General features: G+C 42.4%; 1 protein-coding gene across 1 annotated transcript in view; it reads left to right on the forward strand.

The window, feature by feature from the left end:
* Positions 1-25506, forward strand: part of PDIA6 (protein disulfide isomerase family A member 6) — a 512967-nt gene that overhangs the window by 169235 nt on the left and 318226 nt on the right. The window contains exons 5-7 of the mRNA XM_044080139.1: positions 2316-2422; positions 2523-2653; positions 7404-7518. Coding sequence (XP_043936074.1) covers positions 2316-2422; positions 2523-2653; positions 7404-7518 — 353 coding nt within the window. The remainder of the gene's footprint in view (positions 1-2315; positions 2423-2522; positions 2654-7403; positions 7519-25506) is intronic.

The following is a 25506-nucleotide window of genomic DNA, read 5'->3' on the forward strand; positions in this document are numbered from 1 at the left end:
CCTCTATGACATTAAGAGGAAACAACGTTTAATTCATTCTTTTCTTTATGAAGCCCTAATGTCTAACGAGATTGATTTGGATGTTTGAGTTTTGTGTTATAAAAAATCCAAGAATTGGAATCCTATTTGGGATTCCGAAAACACATAAAAATATATTTGAGCCTCCCTTTAGGCCAATAGTGTCAGCACCGAACTCTGTTACGGAAGGAATTTCTTTAATTATTGATGCCACCCTTGGTCCTATAATTTTGCAACAGGAAAGTTTTTTACAAGACTCCTGGCCTTTTTTAGGAAAATTGAATTTGTTTGCTGCTAGTGCAATCTTTGATCCCAATAAACATTTTCTTTTCACCTTAGATGTAACTTCTTTGTTTACATGTATTCCCCACGATGAGGGGGTTGAAGCCGTTCGTAGTGTATTAACACACAACGGGCAACATACAGCTGGACAAACATCTACAGTTTGCAGGTTTATTGAGATCATATTACAAAACAATTTTTTTGTTTTTAAAGACAAATATTATCGGCAAAGGAGAGGTGTAGCTATGGGGTCCCCAGCTGCACCCTCTTATGCCAATATGGTTATGATTTGGTGGGAATTTACATTCTTAAGGCCCTTAAAACACAGAGATTGTTGACGATTTGATCTTTATTATCGAAGGGAATAAAACTACTGTCGATTGTGAAGCGGATTCCGACGGCAGACAGCGTCTTCCCGTCCTTCCTGTAAATTAAAATTAAACTAAAAACAGTCAATACACAAAGGGAACCTACAACTTTCACACAAAAAGTTTAAAGAAGGCAAAAAATTTCTATTTTTAACAAGAAAAATACCACTTAGCTGAGAGCTAAAGACACCACATCCAGTTACCAGCGCGGCAAACAAGATCTGAGGTCATGAGGGTAGAGCAGGGCATTATGGGTGAGGGGAGGAGCTGAGAGCTTGGATCCATAGCTGGAAACTATGCCGGTTCGGATCCGATATCGGATCCATAACCCACAGGTTGCAGACAAATGAATACACCTACTCAGATGGAACGTTATGGTGAGTACATAACTTCTAATTTCCAACTGTATTGCAGTTATGAATAGCTATGATTTATTTCTTTTAAGTCTGTTAATGGACAAATCTAGGCCATTAAAGCCAAGTCCAGTAGCTGTGGACATGCATGATTCCTGTTCACTCTCTTATTTAGTTGTTAGAAGGGATATTGTGCAGACACCTTAATGGTTATGGACATCAACCGAATACGACCACTCTCTGTTTCTAAAGGTTAGCCAAACAGTCCACTTATGCTGTAATAATGAAGTCATAAGAAGACTGAAGCATGCTTGACTACAGCTGAGGTTTGGATTTATTGGCCTGAATTTATCCATCAACGGACTTAAAAGAAAAAAGTCATAGGCATTCATAACTGCCATATAGTTGAAACACCTGATGTCCTTAAGGGGTCATTTGCATACATCCTATTATCCTCTTTTACAAGTGGTTTTAAGGAGTCACATAGTGAAAACTCTAGCTTGGCTTGGATTTTGTAAATTTTTACTAATGATTATGCACATTGAGATAAGACCAGTTGACTGTATATAGCTAATTATCCATCTGCAGTATTTAGCTGGAGGTGTATTTTGGAGCATATTGACAACATTAAAGTTGTATCTCTGTGAGATACTCACCTTCTTTGTGTATTTGTACTTCACTGCACTGTTCAGAGTTGCTGTTGCTCTGCTAAAGCACTTTGCACCATCTAAGGACAACTGTGCATGGGGCATGAATAACACTGTTACTGAATTTCTGTTTATTTGACATACACACATTTTCTGCTTAATTTTTCTGCCTGTTGGGAGAAAATTGTTTTGTTGTCATGGGCTCAAGGCTTTTCATTTTGCTTAATGTTTTTGTACAGGAGAGGTAGTTTTTGTTGGTTCAAGACTGACTGCCCTTTGTTAATTTATTTGTTTTGTTAACCAAGTAAATGAACAGGTTCTAAACACTAGACCATTTTCAGTCACATCCTGAGCCAAATGGCGGCAACAAACGAAGTATGTACATGAAAAAGAGCAAAATGTATGAATAACCCAGTGGTGCACTACATGTGCACGTAGTTATTAGTACATAATTGTATTCACCATAAGTAAATATAAATTGTGTAATAACTTTGGATAGTCCAAACTGCATGCACTGAGAGAGAGAGAGAGAGAGAGCACAAAAATAAAATTAAGGATGATATATATATCCGTCTGTAATGCTTTATTACTGCTGTGATTCATAGTGTAACATTATAGTCTTGCACTTATCTTCTCCTTCACTGTAGGTGGCAGGACAAGTCAGGCTATTGTTGATGCAGCATTAAATTCTGTACGATCACTTGTTAAAGATCGCCTTGGTGGAAAAAGCAGTGGATCAGAGTCTGGTAGACAGGTACAGACATAAGTTTTTCTTATGGTTTCATTTATACTGTAGATGATGTGTCAGTTCTATTTTTATTGACATTTGTATTTGTGTTTATATTCAAATGCAGAGTTCTGGAGGATCATCTGGCAAAAAGGATGTTGTAGAACTGAATGATGACAATTTTGATAAAAATGTTATTGGGAGCGATGACATCTGGATGGTGGAGTTTTATGCGCCATGGTGTGGACACTGTAAAAAGTAAGAATTCATTGATCTTGCAAGAACTTGTATGCAGAATACATGATACTTGTTTGATTAAAAAAAAAATGTTGCGGTGTAAGGAATTGTGACACCAAATAACAAAAGCAGTTGTGACTTGTCAAAAAAATGCTTTCTGCAACTTCAGGATACTAACAGAAGCAATCTGACAGCCTTCTGGAACACTGTTTGATTAGCCAATATGCAACTGTAAAACAGACAACAACCCACCGTGGCTAGCATACAAAAAAGTACTGCAGAAGCTTTTACAAACCACTATATGGTTGTTTTCAACATATATGTTCAGCCAGTAACATGACTTCCCCCATCTGTAATCCCTTCTGCCGTGTCAGCTGTCACTTTTAAGAATATCACTGCCAGTGATGCAACAAATTAAAACCATGTGCATGTCCTTTCATGGGCAGCCTCTTTCCAACCTTCTTTCACAGGCCAAATTTTGTCCTGTAACACTACTTATCAGAAGCCTGAAAGAAGGGTCCGTCATCTGGAATATTCCAAATTGATCCCATTTCAGAAAGGACAAATCCAAGCTTGAAAAACTATGGATACAAATCTATACAGAGACCCCCCCCCCCCCAACAAAAAAGGGTTGTTTGCTTACAGTTGGCCTACCCAACAAAGTCATCAAATTGCTGCACTGTATCCACAGTTGTCCTGGCATGCAAACCTTTGTTGACATGCCCAACTTCACTGAAAGTGAAGGGTGTGAGGATAGATTTGTTGATTCCCTGTTCATACATTTCTGTAAAGGATTCACTACAGTCAGTCAGCCTTCTACTGTTTTGACTGAAATTAAAGACCGTGTGCCTTAGACCGTGCAGCAGTCCTAGGCTTGATTTGCATAACCCGTGTTTGCCCACCGTGTAGCTGTTGGTAAATCCCTTAACCAGATATATTGTTCCTATATTGCTCCAAAGTTGCCTTGGAAAAAGCTCACTTATCCAATAGTCTTCTCTAGTTAACACAATAATTTGTTTTTGTTTCATATTGTTAAATGGATACAGTGAAGCCTATGCATGATGCATATACTGGGGAGGTGACCTGGAAGGCAACCTCCTCCTCTACATCTAAATCCATGCTACTAGCATCCCTTAACACACAAAGCTTAGATAACAAAATTCCAAACCTTACAAGCCTGGCTACTCCACAACAAACCTGACATCTTAGCCATATCTGAAACCTGGTTAAAACCTCATATAAAAGATGTAGATATAGTATCACCTAATTACTCCATTATCAGAGCAGACAGAGCCCAAAAAAGGGTGGTGGAGTAGCTCTACTCTACTCATCCTCCCTATGCATTACTCCCTACAATAAAGCCATTCCCCAATTCACCAACACAGAATTAATACTAACTCAATTTCAATTAAATAAACACAAACCTATATGCATAGCCTCCCTTTACATTCCCCTTGGCGACAATATCTCTGTACTTGAAGATATCCTCTCCTGGTTTTCTATCAATATCTCTAATGAAACCATTATCATGGGAGATACCAGCATTAATTGGTCCTCCATTCAGTCCCCTACCCTCTCCCTAAACATCAACCTGTATAACTACTCTCAACTCATCAACTCCACTACTAGGCCCTCTAAAGACTTCACTAGCGGCAGTATTCTAGACTGGATCTTAGTCTCTCACCCCCCACTACTACCCTGATAGTGGAACTCTTCCTGACTCCCTCAGCGACCACCTTCCCATCTTTGCTAGGCGTCTTCCTTCTCCCTTACAAGTTACCCATAATTACGTCAGTACCAGATGCCAAAAAAACTTCAACCCAGAAGCCTTCTCTGACTCCCTAAAATCACTTAACTGGTACCCCCTAAAAACTCTACCCCTGGAAAATGCAATCGCACACTTTAATTCTACTTTCCTAAATCTTTTAGATATTCATGCTCCCTTAAAAACCAGAAGAATAAAAAACAAAACTACCCCCTGGCTAACAAAAAACACACTAACTACCATGCGACTGAGAGACCAAGCCTAGGCACGCTACCAAAAGAACAAATCTCCCACTACTCTCAATGAGTACAAAACTCTTCGTAACTCGGTTAAAAAGCTTATCACAGCAGACCGTCAAAACTACTTCTCGCTTCAAAGTAAACATAAAACCAACCCACAAAAGTTCTGGAAAGATATAACCACCCTCTTAAAACCTGGTATAACTGAAAACCCAATCCCTAGCCCAAGTGTACAAGACAATGATCTTGACACCCAATTTAATTCTTTTTTTCATTAACTCTATTTCCAAACTAACCTCTTCCTTCACTAACAACTATCCACCTCCTACTTCCATTTGTCCTCTCCCAACACCCCCTCCATCTCCACTCTATCATTCTACAACCTCTCAACCTACAACCTCTAAACCCCCTACATTCTCCATGAAACCAATCCCTACTTCTACCATAAAAAACTCTTGCAGGGGCTAAAACAATGCACTAATGCCCCCGATAACATTCCCTCATATTTCCTCAGCATAGCTGCTGAAGCCTTTGCCCTCCCAATCAGTATCCTAATCAACCGCTCTATCCAAGAAGGTCTTGTTCCACAACTCTGGAAAAAGGCTTTCATCATTCCCCTTCACAAAGGAGGTTACAATACTAATATTACCAACTTCCGCCATCCTCTCTCCAATTTCAAAGATTCTAGAGAAATGTATCCATCTTCAACTCCTTCCCCATCTATTAGACAACAACCTATTAACTCCTACCCAACACGGATTCCGACCCAATCATAGCACTATGACTGCCCTCCTATCCTTCCTTGAAACTGTGAATAAAGCTAGAGATTCTGGTTTCACTGTATCTACCATCCTACTCGATCTCTTTAAGGCTTTTGACACTATCTCCCATAAACCTACTACTTCCTAAACTATAACCTACTACTATAACCTACTACTTACTAAACTATCTAAGCTAAACCTATCACCTTCAACCCTCAACTGGTTTCCAGCTATCTCTCCAACAGGCAACAAGCTGTCAAGTAGAAAAAAGCCACCTCCTCCTTCCTTAACACCCCCACAGGTGTCCCACAAGGTTCTTAGGCCCCCTCCTCTTCAATATATTCATTAATGATTATTTCCGCTCTATCCCTTATGCTAACATCATCCAATATGCAGATGAAATCATCTGTGCTGCCTCATCCATCCCAACTCTCCTAAAGCTGACTCAGGATGCCTTCTCTACCACAGAACAGTGGATGAAAGACGACCATCTTGCATTTAATGCAGCTAAATCAAAACTTATGATATTTACCCCCTCTAAAACCAACACCTTTGATAGAAAACTATTCTCCATCACCAGCCAAAATAATACACCTCTTGAACTGGTATCTGAAAACAAACTACTAGGAGTTCAAATCCATGACGAGCTTAAATTCGATTCCCATCTACTACTAAACATTAAAAAAAAAAAAAAAAAAACTTGGCCTGCTCTACCGACACAATCGATACCTCACCCGAGCTACTAAGCTCAATCTCTCTACCACATTTCTCTTACCCTCCCTTCTCTGTGGTGCCCCTCTTTTAACAAACCTACAATCATCTCTCAAAACAAAACTGTCCTCTTGTTATAATAAAATAGTCAGATTCGCCACTAGCAACAACTCTTCAACCCATCACTGTGCACCTCTCCACAAACTAAATTGGTTTGAACTTCCCAACTACCTCTCCTATACTCAGCTCATCTATGCACACAAACTTATTTTCCAGCCATCCCTCTGTCCTTCCCTCTCCACTACCTTTAAAATACACCACACACAAAAACTTCTCAGATCTACAAATCAAAACCTAATAGAAGTCTACAGACCCCTTCGCCCCTCAGGACAAAACCTCCTGTCCTTTTCCCTAGCATGCCTTCCTCCTTCCCTTCCTCCATTCATACCATCACTAGCCTCCCTACCTTTAAAAAATCACTCCACTCCCACCTAACATCCACATGGGAATGCTCCTGCTCCCACCCCACATAATCATTCTCCACTTCCTACAGTCTTCCATCTCATAAATTCATTTTTGAAGCTAGTAATCAACTTCTTAATTGTACCTAGCAAACTGAAAGCCTTTTGCATCTATCTACTTACTTCCTAATCCTACTTGAACAATGTTCTCCTTCAAAAAAAAAAAATTGTATTTTTGATTGTAACCTCAGTATTTTTGTACTGTTTTGTAATCAGAAATTATTTGAAATGTAAATCTCTGTAATCTTTGTGTAATCTGTGTTGGAGCTTTTCTCCCCAGGACTCCATTGAAAACGGGTTATTTTGGCCCAGTGGACTATCCTGGTTAACCAACTGCAAATAAATAAAAATAAATAAAAAGTTGATGGCCATTTCTTTGTTTGTGGTTGTTTAATGCATAACATATGCTTATTAATTTAGTTACGTAAGGTCCTCAATAAGACCTGCAAATGATGGCCTCTGTATAAGATTGTCAGCTAAACGTCCATTTCTTTGGGAGGGGGCATCACATTGCAGTTCCTAAATGCTGATTATAAATAAAGCATAGTTTTATACCTGTGAAAATATAGCTCAGCATAGTGTATGAAATGAAGACTTGACAAGACTGCCCATTGTGATAAGAATGGACGTGGTATTAGTGTGGCAGACCCTGTCAATAGTTGAAGTGTCTCCATAGACTTAGGCATGCAGTAGTGGAGAAAATTCTTCTCTGAGCATTTAAATTACACTTCTGTTAAACTGCCTCCATGAATGTTTTATACTTTTCCTTGACAGTTTGGAACCAGAATGGGCTGCAGCTGCAACTGAAGTCCAGGAGCAGACTAAAGGCAAAGTGAAATTGGCTGCTGTAGATGCCACAGTGAGTCAGATGTTAGCAAGTCGCTATGGGGTGAGTACATTCAGAGCATTCTTCCCCTCATTCTGTGTAGAAGCACTACCATCTTAGCTCTTATTTCAAATTCATTCTCTTTATTGACTTTGTTTTTAGTTCTTGCCAACCAGCACCATCTTGGCAATTTTTGCTTTCACTAAAGATTCTTTTTATTGACTTTGTATTTGTATTTATAGGTTCATAGGTTCATACTAGGCTATCTGCCCTAGGGCATTTATAAGCCTAGCCAGAGTGTGTGTGGCTTTCACCACCCCTTAGGATGAGAATACTATACCCATTAGTTTGCTGTGCCTCTGTCCAGCAGTGATACAGAGATGATTCCCGGGGTAAACCTACGATCTCCCATCCACTCGTCAAGATTTCTCTTGAACAGAGTCAGTGAGGGGCTCTGCCTCACATGGACTGGGATTCTGTTCCATAGTGTAGGGAGTCTCTGGGTGATGAATCTGTCCCTCCAGCACGTCCTATTTATATCCGTGTTGAGGTTTAAGTCTCTTGCTCTCGTGGCTCTGGTGGATTTGGATTTTTGAGGTGGAGCATGTCCATTAATTCGGATTGGACATGGCCTTGTATGTCAGGCACAGATCACCTCTGAGCAGACAGTATGCGACTGAATAGAGCTGGAGTTTTTCAGTCGGGCATCGTATGACATATGTTTGAGCCCCTTTATCCTTTTGGTGAGGAACTTTTGGGGTCTTTCCAACTGCTGCAGGTGTCGGGTAAGGTGCATTCGAATGGGGCGTTGTACTCAATCATTGGTCTGATAAGTGAAGAGTACAGGGGTACAATGACCTCTCCTGATCTGGATGTGAATCCCTTCATGATCAGGTGGGCAATGTAGAAGGTCTTCCTAACCACTTTGGCAATGTGAGTGTCAAAGAGAGGTTACTGTCAACTTGGGTCCCCAGGTCCCTGATAACTTCTTCCGTGTTTAATGGATTACCACCTATGTGGTAATTAGGGTTACCTTGTTTTTCCCAAAGGGTATGACTATACATTTTTGGCAATTAGCTTAAGGCCATGGCTCTGGCACCAGTTATCCATTTCTATGAGACCTTTCTGGAGGATGTCTGTGTCTGATGGAGTGTCAATTATGGTGCCCAGTTTGCAGTCATCTGCAAATTTTGTCAGCCACAATCCCCCTATGTTTGCCTGCACTTCAGAAAAATAAATGCTGAACAAGAGGTCCCAGGACTGAGCCCTGTGGGACACCGCTCGTGACCGGCTTAGAGTCTGACATGGCACCAGCAACTCTAACCCTGTGTGTTCTGTCCTTGAGCCAGTTTGCAACCCATCTTGTGACATATGGGTTTACATCTAAGCTGGTGAGCTTTTCTATGATGCCCGAGTGGGGTATTGTGTCGAATGCTTTTGCTAGGTCAAGGTAGGCTGTGTGAACTGCCTTACCCTCATCAATGGCCTTAGTGACTGTTTCGAAAAAGTCGACCAAGTTCAAGAGGCAGGATCTGCCCTTGACAAAGCCAAATTGGGTAGGATCCAGTGTCTGTAGGTCCCCAATGTCTTTATTTATGAGTTCCATTATGATCCTCTCCATAGCTTTGCAGACAAGGCTCGTCAAGCTTATGGGGCGGTAATTTCCAGGGTCCGTAGAAGCACCGCCTTTGTGGAGTGGGACCACAGTTGCCGTACGCCATTCTTTGGGTACGTATCCTGTAGTAAGGCTAAGATTAAACAGCAGCCTTGTGTGGGTTTAGTTCCTCATTGAGTTCGTGTAGCACACAGCCGGGGACACCGTCCGGTCCCATTGATGCTGTGTTTACTTTGTAGATGTTCTTCGTGATTCACTGTTGCAGTCATCACTTGTGGGGTTATCCCTGCTGGGTAGCCCTCGGCTGGCCGGAATACCAGAGTAAAGGGTTTCCCTCCTGCGTAGGCTGTCTGTGTGAAGTGGATGTCAGGTCGTCAGGGCTATCAAATGAGGCAGCTGACATTACATCAGTCTTTCTTGCCGTGGACCCCAAAGCGGAAGCAGTTCGTGAGTGCATCGGCCGGCTATTGCCAGTGTAAGGGAGTAACCGTCTAAAGCTAAGTATCCCGCTGGGGAACCTTTTCTTGTGTGACCCTAGATCTGAAGGATGCCTGCCTCCATATCCCCATAAGGAAGTCCTACAGGAGATGTTCATCGTGTTTCACTGCTGCAGTCGTTACACTTGGGTTATCCTGCCGTCAGGCGGTCCCGCACTCGGCCAGAGTTCCAAAGTCTTGGTCCGGCATCTGCTTCTGTCACTTCTTCCCTGACGTCAGTGCACCAGGGGTATACAAGATGCAGCTGACGCCATTTTCTTCTGTCTGTCTTGCCGCGCGGTGCCCGAAGCAAAAGCAGTTCGCAAGTGCCGGTCGGCTGACTCCTGAAATTTTCAATTCGAATTTCAGAACCGAAGTCTTCAATAAAGCTAAGTACCCCGTTGGGGAAATTTTTCTTGCCTCAGACCGATGTCAGTAAAAGTTAATAATTGTATTTCTTGTGGGAAGCAAATACCTCATAAGGATTTTCATTCTTATTGTATTCCATGCCTAGGCCCAGACCACGACGTCACTAGTTGCCGGTTTTGTGCTAGATTTAACAAACGCACTATTAAACGTCGGTTTGATTTTGCTCGCCATTACTTTGGCCGAAGGTTTAATTATACCATGCCGTGAGAATAACCGACGACCAGAATACACAAAAAATGCAAAGACAAGGATAAGGACAGGCATCCGAGGCTCAAAACTGACTATGAAGCCTCTTCTAGGCCAGTCGCCGGTTCGCTGGTTCTCAGTGAGGTGCTATCGCAGCCCCTGGCACCTGCTACCTCAGAGCCACAGGCCAACTCCCACGTGGAGATGTCTAGGCCTCTGGATACTCAAGTTGTTGGGCCTGTGGAAACTAACCCTTCCGCTGAGCAGGCATCGGCTTCTGAGGGTGTTTTCAGACCTTCACAGCTTACCATAAAAACTACAGCCAAGTCTAAAACTCCATTAAAGACAAAGAAGCAAGTACAGCATTCACCTGGACAGGCCTCCATGCCTAAAAAACAGATGCTCAAAATGGCCGAAGACTTAATTACTCTGATCAGGGGTACCCATCCCCCTCCTGATAAAAGGCCTATGATTCCTCTGACCAGGTTTCCATTTCTTCTGATTCCTCTTCTGACCAGGGATACTCTTTACCCCCCTATGAGGACTCTGATGCTGAAGAATCAATTCCTTAAGCCTCTCCTCCTGAGGATTATTCTTTTGGGGAAACTTTACATACCATGAGGGAGCATTTCCATTGGGAGGGCCAGGATTACTCAGAATCCAAGAAAAGGCTCGGAGACTTTATTTTATTACCTCAGCACAGACCCCTTGCTATTCCGCCAGTGTTAGATATTGTGGATGATGTGTTTTCTTAATCAAGTTTAAATCCTGATTCTTTGCCCCCTGCTCCAGTCAAGCCAGACGGGTACTACAGAGTCCCTGACTCTCACAAATTTCTTTATAAAAACCCTATTGCTGACCCAGAAACTATTTCCCAGGGTCCCAAAGGGGTAAAGGCTTCCACGGCTAAGAATCCAGTTCCCTCTGACAGGGATTCTAGAGCGTTAGACAGATGGGGGAAGAAAGTTTACACTTCTGCAACTTTAGCAGTGAGAGCTTTAAATTGCCAGTTTCACATGCTTAAATACCAACAATATTTAATGTCTCTGTTAAAACAGAAAATGATTACAAGTTCAGAACATCCTGACTATAAGGAAATGCAGGATTTATTGCATGCAGCTGAACAAGTGGGAAAACATACTCTGCAGTGTGGTTTTGATTCATTAGAGGCTTCTTGTAGAGCAGCAGTTACAGGATCTGTGATTCGAAGGCATGCTTGGTTAAAAGAACAAGGTTTACCTGATCATGTTAAGGCTAAATTACTGGATGCTCCTTTACAGCAGGATATTTTATTTGGTGTTAAGGCAGAAGAGGTATTAAAGAAAATAGAGGATAAGGCAAAATCTATGCAAACAGTGAAGGATTTCTTACAGGTACAGCCACCTCGATTTGGCAGAAATTGGCCTTCAAAGAATTGGTCCTTTCCAGTGTCAGGCCACAAAGAGGCAGATACAGACGCCCAAGAGGCATATCTCAGCCCCAAGGCTCTTGCAGACTACGACAGTGGGGTACTACAATCCCAAAAGGAGGTGAAAACAAGTCACAGCCTTACAGGAAACAGTCCCAATGACTTCCCCCTTCGAATGCCAAGCACGTACCTTTTGGCAGCTCCCTTAGGGGGGAAAACTAGCACTTTTTTTCTCAAAATTGGCATATAATCACCCACGACAAATGGGTTCTGGATATTGTGTCTTAAGGTTACAGGTTCCACTTTCACACTCTGCCAAGGCTAAAAGGAATGCCAGACCTGCCAAGGCTAAAAGGAATGCCAGACCTGCCACAAAATCAATGGGCAGAGGCACAAAAACAAATTACAGCCCTCATAGACATGAGAGCTAAGTGCCACAACAGGAACAAGGACAAGAATTTTACTTGACTTTTCCTGGTCCCCAGAAAGGACAAAGCCTGGAGACCCATACTAGACCTTTCTCCTCTAAATACTTACCTGGATGTTCCGAAATTCAAAATGTTGACACTACAGCAGCTTCTTCCCATGCCGGGAAAGAAGGCTTGGCTTGTTACTTTGGACCTCAAAGAGGCATACCTGCATGTCCCTATCAGACAAAATTGCAGAAGATACCTCAGATTCATAGCTGGTTCAATGCATTACCAATTTTCTGCACTGCTCTTTGGCTTATCTACTGTGCCCAGGGTCTTCACAAAGTGCCTAGCACCAGTAATTGCATTTTGCAGACAAAAAGGAATTCAAATATATCCATACCTGGACGACTGCCTTATTCAAGCAGAGAGCAAGGACATTCTTCTAAAGCATCTGGTGTTTGTAAAAAGGTTGATAATTTGCCTAGGGTACACAGTAAACGAAAAGAAGTCAAAACTAGTGCCCTCACAAGAGATAATATTCGTGGGTGCCAGCTTAAATACAACGGCCCAGATGGCTTATCTCACGCCAGACAAGCAAGGACAAATGACTCAGTACTTTCAATTGATGGCAACAAAAATCCAACTCCCTGCAAGAAAAATTCTGCAGGCCTTGGGATTTATGGCATCCTGCATACTACTAATTCCATATGCCAGACTGCATATGAGGAAATTACAGTGGTACCTAAAAAGTGTTTGCACTCCACACTGTCACAGTTTGGAAGCAGTAATACCACTAATTCCCTGCCGAAAACAGGAGTTTCGATGGTGGGCACAGGCATGTCACCTCAACAAGGGACAGCCTTTCACTCTACCCACAGCCAGGCAGACACTAACAACAGATGCTTCGGATAACCCTGGGGAGCACACATGGCAGGAAAATGCATTCACCACAGACCAAATGCATCTTCACATCAATCTAAAAGAGATGTTGGCTGTACAAAATGCCCTAACAGCTTTCAAGGACCTTCTGCATCCAGGACAACTATTAAAGACAGACAACACCACAGTTATGTGGTACATAAACAAGCAAGGGGGCACTCATTCTTATCCCCTATGCAGACAAGTCATGACCTTGTGGAACACGGCTCTAACCTTTCAAGTTCATCTACAAGCACAATTCCTGCCAGGAAAGAAAAACACTCTGGCAGACGACTTAAGCAGAAACATCATGGATCCTCACGAGTGGAAATTAAGTCCACAAGTATTCAGCATGATAACGCAAAAATGGGGGTGCCCAGACATAGATATCTTTGCCTCCCCCAATGAATTGCCAACTACAAAAATTCTGCACAAGGACTTATCACACACAAGCATGGAAGGTGGATGCTCTCTCGTTCAGCTGGAAAAGCCTAAAAGTTTATGCCTTCCCACCACTGCCTCTCCTTTCAAAGGTACTCCTAAAAGCCAGACAAGAAAAACCACAGATGATCCTGATTGCCCCAGACTGGTCACGCCAGCACTGGTACCCAATCTTAAAGAACTTAGCTCAAGGCCCACCATGGATTTTACCTCAAACCCCGCACCTTCTGACTCAACAAAACAAACAGATCCTGCACAGTCAGCTCAAAACCTTAAACCTGGCTGCATGGCAGATTCATTAGTCAAGCAGACAACACCTCTCTCTAAAGCTGTTATGGGTGTCATTTTGGAGGCCTAGCACCAGGAAATCATATTCAGAAAAGTGGAAGAGATTCTGGGCCTGGAACCAGGCTCAAAGCTTTGACCCTCTTGTCCCAAATATTCCTCAGATATTACAATACTTAACTGAGATGCTGGACAAAGGACTATCCTTTTCATCCAATTAAGATCCACACCTCTGCCATCTCTGCTCATTACAACACAGATCCTCCTATTTTCTCTCATCCATTGCTAAAACAGTACCTCAGAATGGCTAAAAACATAAGACCACCCCGGAGAGCACCATCACCAACTTGGGACCTCAATTTTGTCTTGGAAAAACTAACTTTACCTCCTTTTGAGCCAGCCAATTATATGTATCATGGAAAACTGCTCTGCTTCTGGCAATAACCTCCGCACGAAGAGTCTCAGAGTTACAGGCACTAATGGCAGTGGAGCCTTTCATCATTTTTCACCAAAACAGGGTTATGCCTAAGGTGGTATCCAGTGTGGCTCTTAACCAAACTATTCACTTGCCAACTTTTTATCCAAATCCCCAGAATAAAGGGGAGAGACTTCTGCATTTCTTGGACATACACAGACAATTATGTTTCTACTTGGACAAAACAAAAGCTTTCAGAAAAACTGAGCAATTGTTTGTAGCATATGCTGCAGGATCACAGGGAAAGGCTATTTCAAAGCAGACCATTTCAAAGTGGATAGGACATTGTATCCGGTTCTGCTACACACAGCATGAGAAACCTGTACCTAGTAACATTAGGCCACATTCCACCAGGGCAACAGCCACTTCAACTGCCTAACTTAGAGGAGTACCTACCAAAGATGTCTTGGAAGCTGCAACTTGGAGTTCAGTGCACACCTTTACCAAGCATTATCACTTTGCTGGTAACTGAAGGTTTTGTTTTTACCTTTATTGTATGTTTTATTAGCAATATATATTGCTTACCTGTTTGGGGGCACCTGACATCTGGGGTAAGAAAAACTGAAGAAAATGGCATCGGCTGCATCTTGTATACCCCTGGCGCACTGACGTCCGGGAAGAAGCAACAGCAACCGACGCCAGACCAAGACTTTGGAACTCTGGCCGACTGCGGGACCGCCTGAGGGCAGGATAACCCAAGTGTAATGACTGCAGCAGTGAAGACACTCTAACATCTACATTTATGGTAGGTACAAAACTGTACTTTCCTATGCTTCAGAGCAGGCTCAGAACACTTTCAGTTCTCTGCTCTTGGTTTATCTACTGCTTCCAGAGTCCTTACCAAGTGCCTGGCCCCTATCATTGCCTTTTGCAGCAGAATGGCATACAGATTTATCCCTACCTGGATGACTGCCTCATCCAGGCAGACACCAAGGAAAAACTCCTGCAGGACTTTACTTTTGTTCAGACTCTCCTAACCTCCCTGGGATTCACAATCAACTGGGGGAAGTCCCAAATTCACCTCACAAGAAGGTTAACCTTCCTGGGAGCTCTGCTGGACACATCAACACAAACAGCCTCCCTCCCTCCGGAGAAGCAGAGCTTCCTCCCCCTCTTAACTTTTCACAGCTGGGACCGCAAGACCCACCTCACAGCAAAGAAATTCCTGCAGGCGCTGGGATACATGGCCTCCTGCATCCTGTTGGTACCCCTAGCCAGACTGGACATGAGGAAACTACAATGGTACCTCGGGAAACTTTGGTGCAAACACTTAGTCACTGGAACACCAGCTGCCCCTGATTCCTTGCTTAAAGAAGGAGCTCCTATGGTGGGCAGAGGCATGTATCCTAAAAAAGGGTCTGCCCTTCATCACTCTTCCCAGGGCCAAACCATCACCACAGACGCTTCAGTCATGGCCTGGGGGGCACACCGAGGACGTATGTGCAGTCAGGGCATTTGGGAACAGGAGATGTTCTTTGTGTTTCACTGTTGCAGCCATCACATTTGGGTTATCTGCTTGCAGTAGCCCTCAGTCGGCCTGATTTAACAAAGTCTTGGGTCCTGCGTCGGTTGCTGTCCCTTCTTCCGTGACATCAGATTGTCAGGGGTATAAAACATGCAGCAGACACCATTACATCAGTCTATCTTGCCGTATGGTGCCAGAAGCAGAAGCAGTTCGCAAGTGCCAGTCGGCAGACTCCTGAAATTTTTGTTTTCGAATTTCAGAACCGAAGTCTTCAACTAAAAGCTAAGTACCCCGTTGGGGAAACTTTTTCTTGCTCTAAACCGATGTCAGTAAAAGTAAATAATTGCATTACTTATGGAAAGCAAATACCTCCATAAAGGTTTTCATTCGTATGTATTCCTTGCCTAGGCCCTGACCGCAACATACCTTGCTGTCTGTTTTGTGCCTTATTTAAACCATGAACTGTCAGTCGTCGGTATATTTACGCTTCTAAATATTTTGGTGCTCAGTTCAGTTATCCCGGTATGTCTTCAGTAAGCCATACGACTACCAACATTCCGAAAAAATGCAAAGACAGAGACAGGCCGCCAAGGTCCAAAGCTGCCAACAATGCTTCTCCTGCGCTAGTCGCCAGTTCGCCAGTACTCAGTGAGTCGCTTTTGCAGCCCCTGATACCTGCCACTTCAGATTCGCAGGCCTCTACTGAGACCCATTCGGAGTCCGGTATGCCACGAGATGCTTCAACTGTGGAACCTGCTGATGTCTCTACCTTGGATGGGTCTGGAGCCACTGTGCAGGCACCGGCTTCTGAGAGTGTATTCATGCCCTACTGACTTGCGTATTAAACCGACACCATCATCTTGAAGGCCTAAAACTCGAACCATGACTAGAAAACTGACACCCAGACCGCATGGCCAGGCTTCTGTGCCTAAAAAACAAATAAGAATGGCTGAAGACCTTATTATTTTAATCAGGGGAAGCCAGCCTTCCCCTTCTAAGAGACCTAGGACTGAGTTTGCGTATGATACTTCTGACCAGGATTCTGAATTTTCTGTTTCCTCTGATGACCAGGATTTACCCTCATCTGTCTGAGGATTCTGATGCTGAGGACTCTATTCCCTCTGCATCCCCCCCAGAATATTTTTCTTTTGGTGAAACCTTGCATACCCTCAGAGCATTTTCATTGGGAAAGTCAGGATTTCTCTGATTCTAAAAAGAGGCTTAGGGATTTCTTACTCCTGCCCCAGTACAGGCCTTTAGCCATACCTCCTGTACTAGACATTGTTGATGATGCCTTTTCGGAATCTAGCTTGGTCCCTGGCTCTTTACCTCCTGCTCCCAGAAAACCTGATAGATATTACAGGGTCCCTGACTCTCAAGTTCCTTTTTAAAAATCCTACTGCGGATCCTGAGACCATTTCACAGGGGCCCAAGGGCATTAAAGCTACTACTGCCAAAAACCCTACCCCCCTCTGATAGAGACTCCAGAGCGCTGGGTAGATGGGGTAAGAAGGTATACACTTCTGTAACTTTGGCCATTAGGACCTTAAACTGCCAGTTTCATATGTTAAAGTATCAGCAGCATATTATTGGATTACTTAAACAGAAAATGATGTTGCAAAAACCACAAAAAGTCTCGAACACTGTTATTATACCACACAAAGGAAGACTCTTTAATCCAAAGGTTGTAGTTACATCCAGTAACAAACACACTGCTGTTCTCTGTAAATAGTTCACTCAACTAAACAGTTAGCCTCCCTTTTAAACATATTATCACACATTAATTATTACCAATTATTCAATCAACCCTTTGATACATTTTTTTAAAAAAGGTAGAACAAATAAAATGCATAAAATGCTGTATTTTTAACCAACACTAATTACAGCAAACTTTTCCATGAACATATTCAAACCATTAGGTTTAATATAAAATATAATTCCTTTTTCCTAAGTATTTGTTTTATAGATTTATCATTTAAATACTTTATATTCTCAACACTATCTAACACTGAAACTTTCAAATTCTCCACCTTGCCCCCATGATACTTTATTTTATCCTCAAAATCCCTCACATGTTCTTTTATCCTACAGGTCAGTGTTCTTTTAGTCTCCCCACATAAACTTTTTACAACTACACTCAATTCCATATCAATTATAATCTCCCTTCATTTCAAATGCAATATTATTAATGTGATAAAATTGTTTTACAATAAACTTGCAAATAGTACATTTCCCACATCTGAAAATGATGTTGCTTCGTGATTGTGCTGAAAATAAGGATTTACAGGATTTACTGCATTCAGCTGAACAAGTTGGAAAATATACTTTGCAATGTGGTTTTGATTCACTAGAGGCATCTTGCAGGGCTGCTGTAACTGGGTCTGTACTTAAAAGGCATGCTTGGCTTAAGGAGCAATCCTTGCCAGATCATGCAACAAGGCGACCTGATGTCATGCAAGAGGAGACAGCAACCGACGCAGGACCCAAGACTTTCATATTCAGACCGACTGAGGGCAACCTGCCAGCAGATTACCGCCAAATGTAATGACTGCAACAGTGAATACACTCGAACATCTACATTTATGCTAAGTGTACACAAATGTACTATCCATGTTGTCTACTTTTCGTCCGGTTCAACCTTCTTTACCCTTCCTAAATTAACACACATGACTTTGGGATATCCAGGTTGGGGGGGGGGGGGGAGTACTGCTCAACTCCGTGTCTGTGAACAGTTCTGTTTTGACAGTTTTCTTTTTCTTCCTGTCTTTATCTTAATGGAAACTTATTATCACATTCTGTTGTAAGTTATTTATATAGATGGTCACACTCGATCTGAGGTATTAGGATGGAGTACAGGGAATTGCTAGTAGGGGAGGAGTCCAAGCCTTGGAACCAAAAGAAGCTTCAAAAGTCCATGCCAAGGTAAGATCTGACAACCTATATGCTGAACTGGACGAAAATCCGACAGCTTGGATCTGTTGCTATGGTAAGTACATAACTTTCATTTCCCCACAAAGGTCCTTTACTAGGAGGTAAAAGTACACAGAATTTATGCTTTACAAAAGGCGAAGAGCAACCTTTTCAGTAACAATATGTAGACTTGGAAGTTTCCAAACCAGATACTGTGCTACAGACAGAGGAGGATTACAAAATTAGAGAAATCCTTAGCCCTCCTTTGGGGAGTTGGCTACAGAATCTCTGAGGATTTGCTAGCTGTCCTCCTGGAGGCAGTCAGAAGTCAAATCTCTGTACATTTCCTATATGAAGGGCCATCATACCAGTCAGGTGTATGGAGAAGATGGTATCCAGAGGCTGCTGTATCACAAACCTCTTTCCCCAATCAGAAGGTGGTAGAAAAGATAGAGTTTGCCTATTTAAAGAACTATTAAGATAACCTGCTAGACCAGATGGGGCTGTAGTTTATACAAGGTTATTTTTGATTCCAAAGAAGACAAGACATCAGGCCCATATTGGACACAAGTAATCTAAATCCATATGTAGCAAAAAAACTAATTCTGGATGATGCAGTGCAGTCCATTTTACATGCTTACAGGACTGCAACTAGATGTGCTGTTTGGCTGTCCAAGTCACCTGTTGGGATATAGAGATACTTAGGGTATCCAGAAATTTCCTGCACTTCAGGCTACAGGCCAGTCATTTTCATTTCAGAGCCTCCCATTTGTTCTCCCCTATACACCAAGAGCTTTTAGCAAATGCATAACAACTATCTCAGCTTATTTTAATCTGCCGGGAATCAAAGTATCTAATTGTAGTTTCTTACATTTCATGAATTTATAATCAAATTGTTCCAGATATTCTGTAATACTGAAAGTAGAAACAGAGGAAGCAGGGTGCTGTTGATTAAACTGAAAGTTACCACAAAGCCATTTGTTTAAAGATGGAACCTGAAGGGTAGTGTTGGCCCTTATAGTGTTATTTCCATCAAAATGTCTTCCCGATGCAATATCAGTTGGTCGCAACAGCTGTGAAATCAGTAAAAAGCTTCTATAAGGATCGTCGACTGTGTCACACCCACTCCCCATCTGAAGGAGCAGTGAAGCTGAAATGCTCTCAACACAGTAATTTTCTTGGGTGGCAAAAGCCAGGGTACCTTTTTGGCTAGGCTTATATAGGCCCTAGGGCCAATAGCCTAGTATCTACCTATGAACACACACTGTTAATTGTTGAATTAGTAGGGTCAGATCCCCTACAGAGGGTTGTAATGAAGTATCCGGTTCAGAGGTTAGTAGCTGGGAATTTGTCAACCCTCCTGCGGCCATAGGGAAGAAAAAACAAACAAACCAAAAATAAAACTGGTAAAACCACAAATGCAAGGCTACAGAGATTCCGACATACCAGCTCCAGCAATGCAAAACTTAAAGTGCTTTTGTTTTATTCAATAATAAAACTTCAGCAGATAAACATAAAATAGCCTGGCAACATTTAAATACGCTTTTAAAATATCAAGTGACCAACATTTTCAAGTCATGTAAGCAACTATTTTGTAACAGCCAAACGGACACCTTTGCAAATCCTAAGTCAAAGGCAGTAAAAGTCACCAAGTTAAAGTAAATATACACAGTAGCAAACCAAATACCTGAATAGAAAATAATTTAAAACTCTTGTCACTTAACTTGAAACACATAACTATAGTTGGAAACATTTGATAAATACTTAATCATAATGAATGAATAAATAAGTCTAAAAACAACGGCAGCAGAGTCACCTTTGCAGTGCTGTCAGTTTTAAAAGGCAGCTGACAAAAATCTTGTTTGTACCTGGCCCAGAATTTCCATTAAACATAAGTTGACATTATAGCTCACGTTCTTCTAATTTAAGCTGCAAAGGGCCAGCACGTTCACCAAGTGTTACCTTTTTCCATGATTGTGAACTTAAATTTATGATCTGAATCAAAACCACTTTGCAAAGTATGTTTTCCAAAACTGGCACTAAATGCAAGAAACTGGCAACTTATAACCCAGGACAAATGGGTTTTAAATATAGTATCCCAGGGATACAGATTTTAGTTAGACATTGCCAATCCCAAACGGATGGCCAGACCTGCCACCAAATCAGTGGGCAGAGGCCCAGAAACAAGTACTGTCCCTCATGAACATGGGGGTTATTCAGCCAGTACCAGAAGAGGAAAAGGGACAAGGTTTCTATTCAAGACTTTTTCTGGTACAAAGAAAAGACAAGTCATGGCTTCCAATTCTGGACTTATCTACTCTAAACACATTTCTGGACATTCCAAAATTCTAGATGCTGACTCTTCAACAGTTACTACCTATGCTAGGCAAAGATGCCTGGTTGGTAACTCTAGACTTAAGAGGCTTACCTGCATATCCCAATCAGGGAATCTTGCAGAAGATACCTCTGCTTCAAAGCTGGCTACTTGCATTACCAGTTCTCTGCACTGCTCTTTGTGAAGACCCTGGGCGCAGTAGATAAGCCAAAGTGCCTGGCTCCAGTAATTGCATTTTGCAGGCAAAGAAATATTCAAATATATCCATACCTGGATGATTGTCTAATTCAGGCAGAAAACAGGAAACATTCTTCTAAAACATCTGGTGTTTGTAAAAAGTGTTCTAACTTGTCTAGGGTACACCATAAACAAAAAGAAATCACAACTGGTACCCTCTCAAAAAAATTACATTCCTGGGTGCAAGCTTGAATGCAACTGCCCAGATGGCTTACCTTACGCCAGAAAAGCAAATTCATTTGGTAACTTACTTCAAACAAGTGGTCACAAAAACCCTGCTATCGGCAAGACAAATTCTGCAAGCCTTGGGGTTCATGGCCTCCCGCATTCTTCTAATTCCATATGCAAGACTGCATATGAGGAAACTTCTTCTAATTCCATATGCAAGACTGCATATGAGGAAACTTCAGTGGTACTTAAAATGTTTATGGAGTCAACATTGTCACAGCCTGGAAACAATGATTCCTATCATACCTTGCCTGTAACTAGAGTTTCTGTGGTGGGCAGAGGCCTGCCACCAGAACAAGGGACTGCCATTCACTGCATCCCCTGCCGCACAAACCCTAACTACAGACGCATCAGACTATGCTTGGGGGGGGGGCTCATCTGGCAGGGAAATGCATTCAGGGCAAATGGAGCCCAAATCAAATGCACCTTTATATCAATCAAAAAGAGATGCTAGCTGTACAGAATGCACCGACGGCCTTCAAGGACTACCTTCATCCAGGACAATTAATGATAGACAGACAACACCACAGTTATGTGGTACATAGAAAAGCAGGGGGGTACACACTCCTACCCCCTTTGCAGACTAGCCATGGCATTGTGGAACACTGCCTTGACTGATCAGATACAACTACAAGCGCAATTCCTGCCAGGAAAGCTGAATACTGGCTGACGAACTAAGCAGAAATCTGATGGACCCACATGATTGGAAACTAACTACGGATTTTCAACATGTTGACATGCAAATGGGGGAGTCCAGACATAGATCTTTTTGCCTCACCCCAGAACTATCAGTTGGACAAATTCTGCACAAGAACTCATCACAAAAAAGTCTGGAAAGTGGATGCTCTATCATTCAGCTGGAAAAACCTATCAGTCTGTGCTTTTTCCTCCTCTGCTCTCCAAAGTTCTACTAAAAGTCAAACAGGACAAACCAAAAATGATTTTGATTGCTCCAAACTGGCCTCGCCAACACTGGTACCCACTCCTGCGCAATGTGTCACACCTTCCACCGTGGCACCTGCCTCAGACACCTTAGTTACTGTCTCAGCAGAACAACCAAATTCTGCACATTCAGCTGCAAACTTTGAATCTTACAGCATGGCTAATCACCTAAATTCACCCTTAGCATCCCTCAGCAAACCTGTGATGGATGTCATTTTGGAGGCAAGAAGGCCTAGTACTAGAAAATCTTATGCTGACAAATGGAAAAGATTCTGTGCCTGGAATCAGTCACAAGGGATAAGCACAGCAGTGCCCAATATTCCTCAGATTTTACAATACTTAACTGAGATGCTTCACAAGGGCCTGTCCTTTTCTTCCATAAAAATCCATGCCTCAGCCATTTCAGCTCATTACAACACAGGACCTCCCCTCTTCTCTCATCCTCTGCTAAAGCAGTATCTCAGAGGGGCCAAAAACTTAAGACCACCCAGGAGAGCTCCAAACCCTGCCTGGGACCTCAGTTTTGTATTGGAAAAACTCACTCTCCCTCCTTTCGAGCCAGCTGCTACTGCAGACTTAAAATTTCTCTCCTGGAAAACAGCTTTCATTTTAGCAGTCACTTCAGCTAGAAGGATTTCCGAATTACAGGCTCTTATGGCAGTGGAGCCTTTCATTATTTTTCATGCGAACAGGGTGTCTCTCAGGACCAATCCATCCTTCATGCCTAAGGTGGTATCCAGTGTGGCTCTTAATCAGACCATTCATTTGCCAACTTTCTTTCCCAATCCACAGAACAAGGGGGAGTGGATTCTGCATTCATTGGATGTACACAGACAACTTAGATTTTACTTAACAGGACAAAATCTGTAAGAACATCTGAACTACTGGTGACATTTGCTGCAGGGGCAGAGGGAAAGGCTATTTCAAAAGCAGACTATTTCCAAATGGATAAGCCATTGTATTCATTTCTGCTGTATGCACCATGGTAAAACTATCCCCCAGGGGATCGGATCTCATTCCGCCAGGGCTGCATCTACTTCTACAGCCTTTCTCAGAGGTGTTCCTACCAGAGACATTCTAGAAGCTGCTACCTGGAGCTCAGTTCATACGTTCACCAAACATTAACATTTACCTTTCTTCTCTAAATCCAGAGCTGGCTTTGCTACTGCTGTCCTGCAGGGCATTATAGCTGGTCCAAATACTGTAAAAATCCATCATCCCAACCATAGCTTTGGGAATCTACCCAAATGTAATGACTGCAACAGTGAAACACAAAGAACATAGTACAGTTGTGTACACTTACCATAAATGTAGATGTTCGAATGTATTCACTGTTGCAGTCCTGGTTACCCTCCCTCCAACCCCCTGTTTTTCTCTTAGTATACCTCTATTTTCCTTTACTATGCTTAAAAGCCTTTTTGGTGTGTTTGCTTTTGTTTGGAGGTATATTTTTGTGTTTTTTAGTACTTAAATATTTTGCTCCCCATTTGGGGAGCACCTGACATTTGGAGCAAGAAAAGCTGATGTAATGGTGTCATCTGCATGTTTTATACCCCTGACGACCTGATGTCATGGAAGAAAGGACAGCAACCAATGCAGGACCCAAGACTTTGTTAATCAGGCCGACCGAGGGCAACCTGCCAGCAGATTACCCAAATGTAATGACTGCAACAGTGAATACACTCTAACATCTACATTTATGGTAAGTGTACACAACTGTACTTTCTCAGAGGCCTAAATACACATATTACAAAGACAAAGTTGCTGATGGTTATGGTGCATTTTCCCACTTTGCTTCTGCAAATTTGGGATTGGATGTGGTCAGCAGACTTTCAGGACACCTACTACGTCAAGATTACAAGGGAATCCAGGAGGCATCCCTGCTTTCGGCTGGGAGCCAGACATTTCCAGTTCTGAATTTTACTTTTTGGTCTCAATAAATCACCTCCCCACGTGTTCACTAAATGCATGTTAATGGTAGCAGCACATCTCTGACTGTATGTGTTCTAAGTGTTCCCATACCTATTGAACAAATATGAGGGGTTAGTAGTGTTGTACCTGGAAAATTGGTTCCTGACTGTAAACACCAATGAATCCTTGATTCCGGTAGGAAGTTATTTGCTCTTGTGTTGGTCCTTGGGTGTCTCTGTAAACTTCAAAAAGTCAAACCTGGAACCCGCGCGGTCCTTAGCTTTTCATAAGTTGGCATCTAGACGCATTAGTTCAGATTGCAAGACTTCCATATTTAATGCTGACCTCCCTTCGATTTTGGTGCAAGACCTTCTCAGAACAGACGTTTGCCCCCAGATACTTTCCTTCTTTGCTTGTTTGGGATTATTGCAGCCTCCGTCACTCTAGTTCTTCATAGTAAGTTTTTTTTTTTTTTTTTTGGTGTGTGTGTGTGTACTCTAATGTAATCTGTTAGTTTAGTGTACTCAAGCCAAACACCCTCTTCATTGCTGCATAAATGTTTCTTTGTGGTGTCGCCAACAGGGACGACCCTTTTCTCTCGTATTGCTATCTGCCAAAGTTACCATAGATGCCTGCAGTCTGGGATGGGGTCATTACGAGGCTATTCAAGAGATGTGGACCAATTTAGAGTCCCATGCAGTCCTCCTGCCATTGCAGGCACTTCAGAAACTTCCTTCCCCGGGGTGTGATTTCCATCCATACAGACAGCACCTCTATAGAATGGTACATCAGCAAACAAGGGGAAACCAGTTCTATCCCACTATGGAGAGAGGCCATGAGATTGTGGCATAGGGCTTTGTCTTTACAGTGCTTTCTCATAACACATTCCAAGTTGCTGCCGTCTTGCAGGAATTCTTGAATCAATATATCCTCATGTCTCACAAGTGGTTCCTCAATCCAGTAGTAGCAACTGAGATACATGGACAGTGGGACCAGCCTTGCTGTGATCTGTTGATCACTCCCAACTGTACAAAATGCAGCAGCCGTTTTGCCTATCCTTCCATGGGGACAGTCACCTAAGAACTTTTTTATTGAGGCCACCTATTAAAGATCCTATCACTCCATGGGACCTTTTGTTGATTCATTAAGCAATGACCTGACTCTGCCTCTTTTTCCTCCTCCTCCTCAAAATTCCTCTCGTGGAAGACTATATTTCTGGTGGCAGTCACTTTTGCGAAAGGAATATATGAATTACAGGCCTTTTTTTGCAAACTTTTTTTATTTTACCTTTCATAAAGAAGGGGTCTCTCTCAGACTGAAATCATCCTTTGTACTTAAAGTAACCTCAGGGTTATCCTTGCATGAGTTTGTTCACTT

The sequence above is a fragment of the Protopterus annectens genome, chromosome 1.part1 (genome assembly GCF_019279795.1).
Source record: "Protopterus annectens isolate FY-2018-M chromosome 1.part1, PAN1.0, whole genome shotgun sequence".
Taxonomy (NCBI): Eukaryota; Metazoa; Chordata; order Ceratodontiformes; family Protopteridae; genus Protopterus; species Protopterus annectens.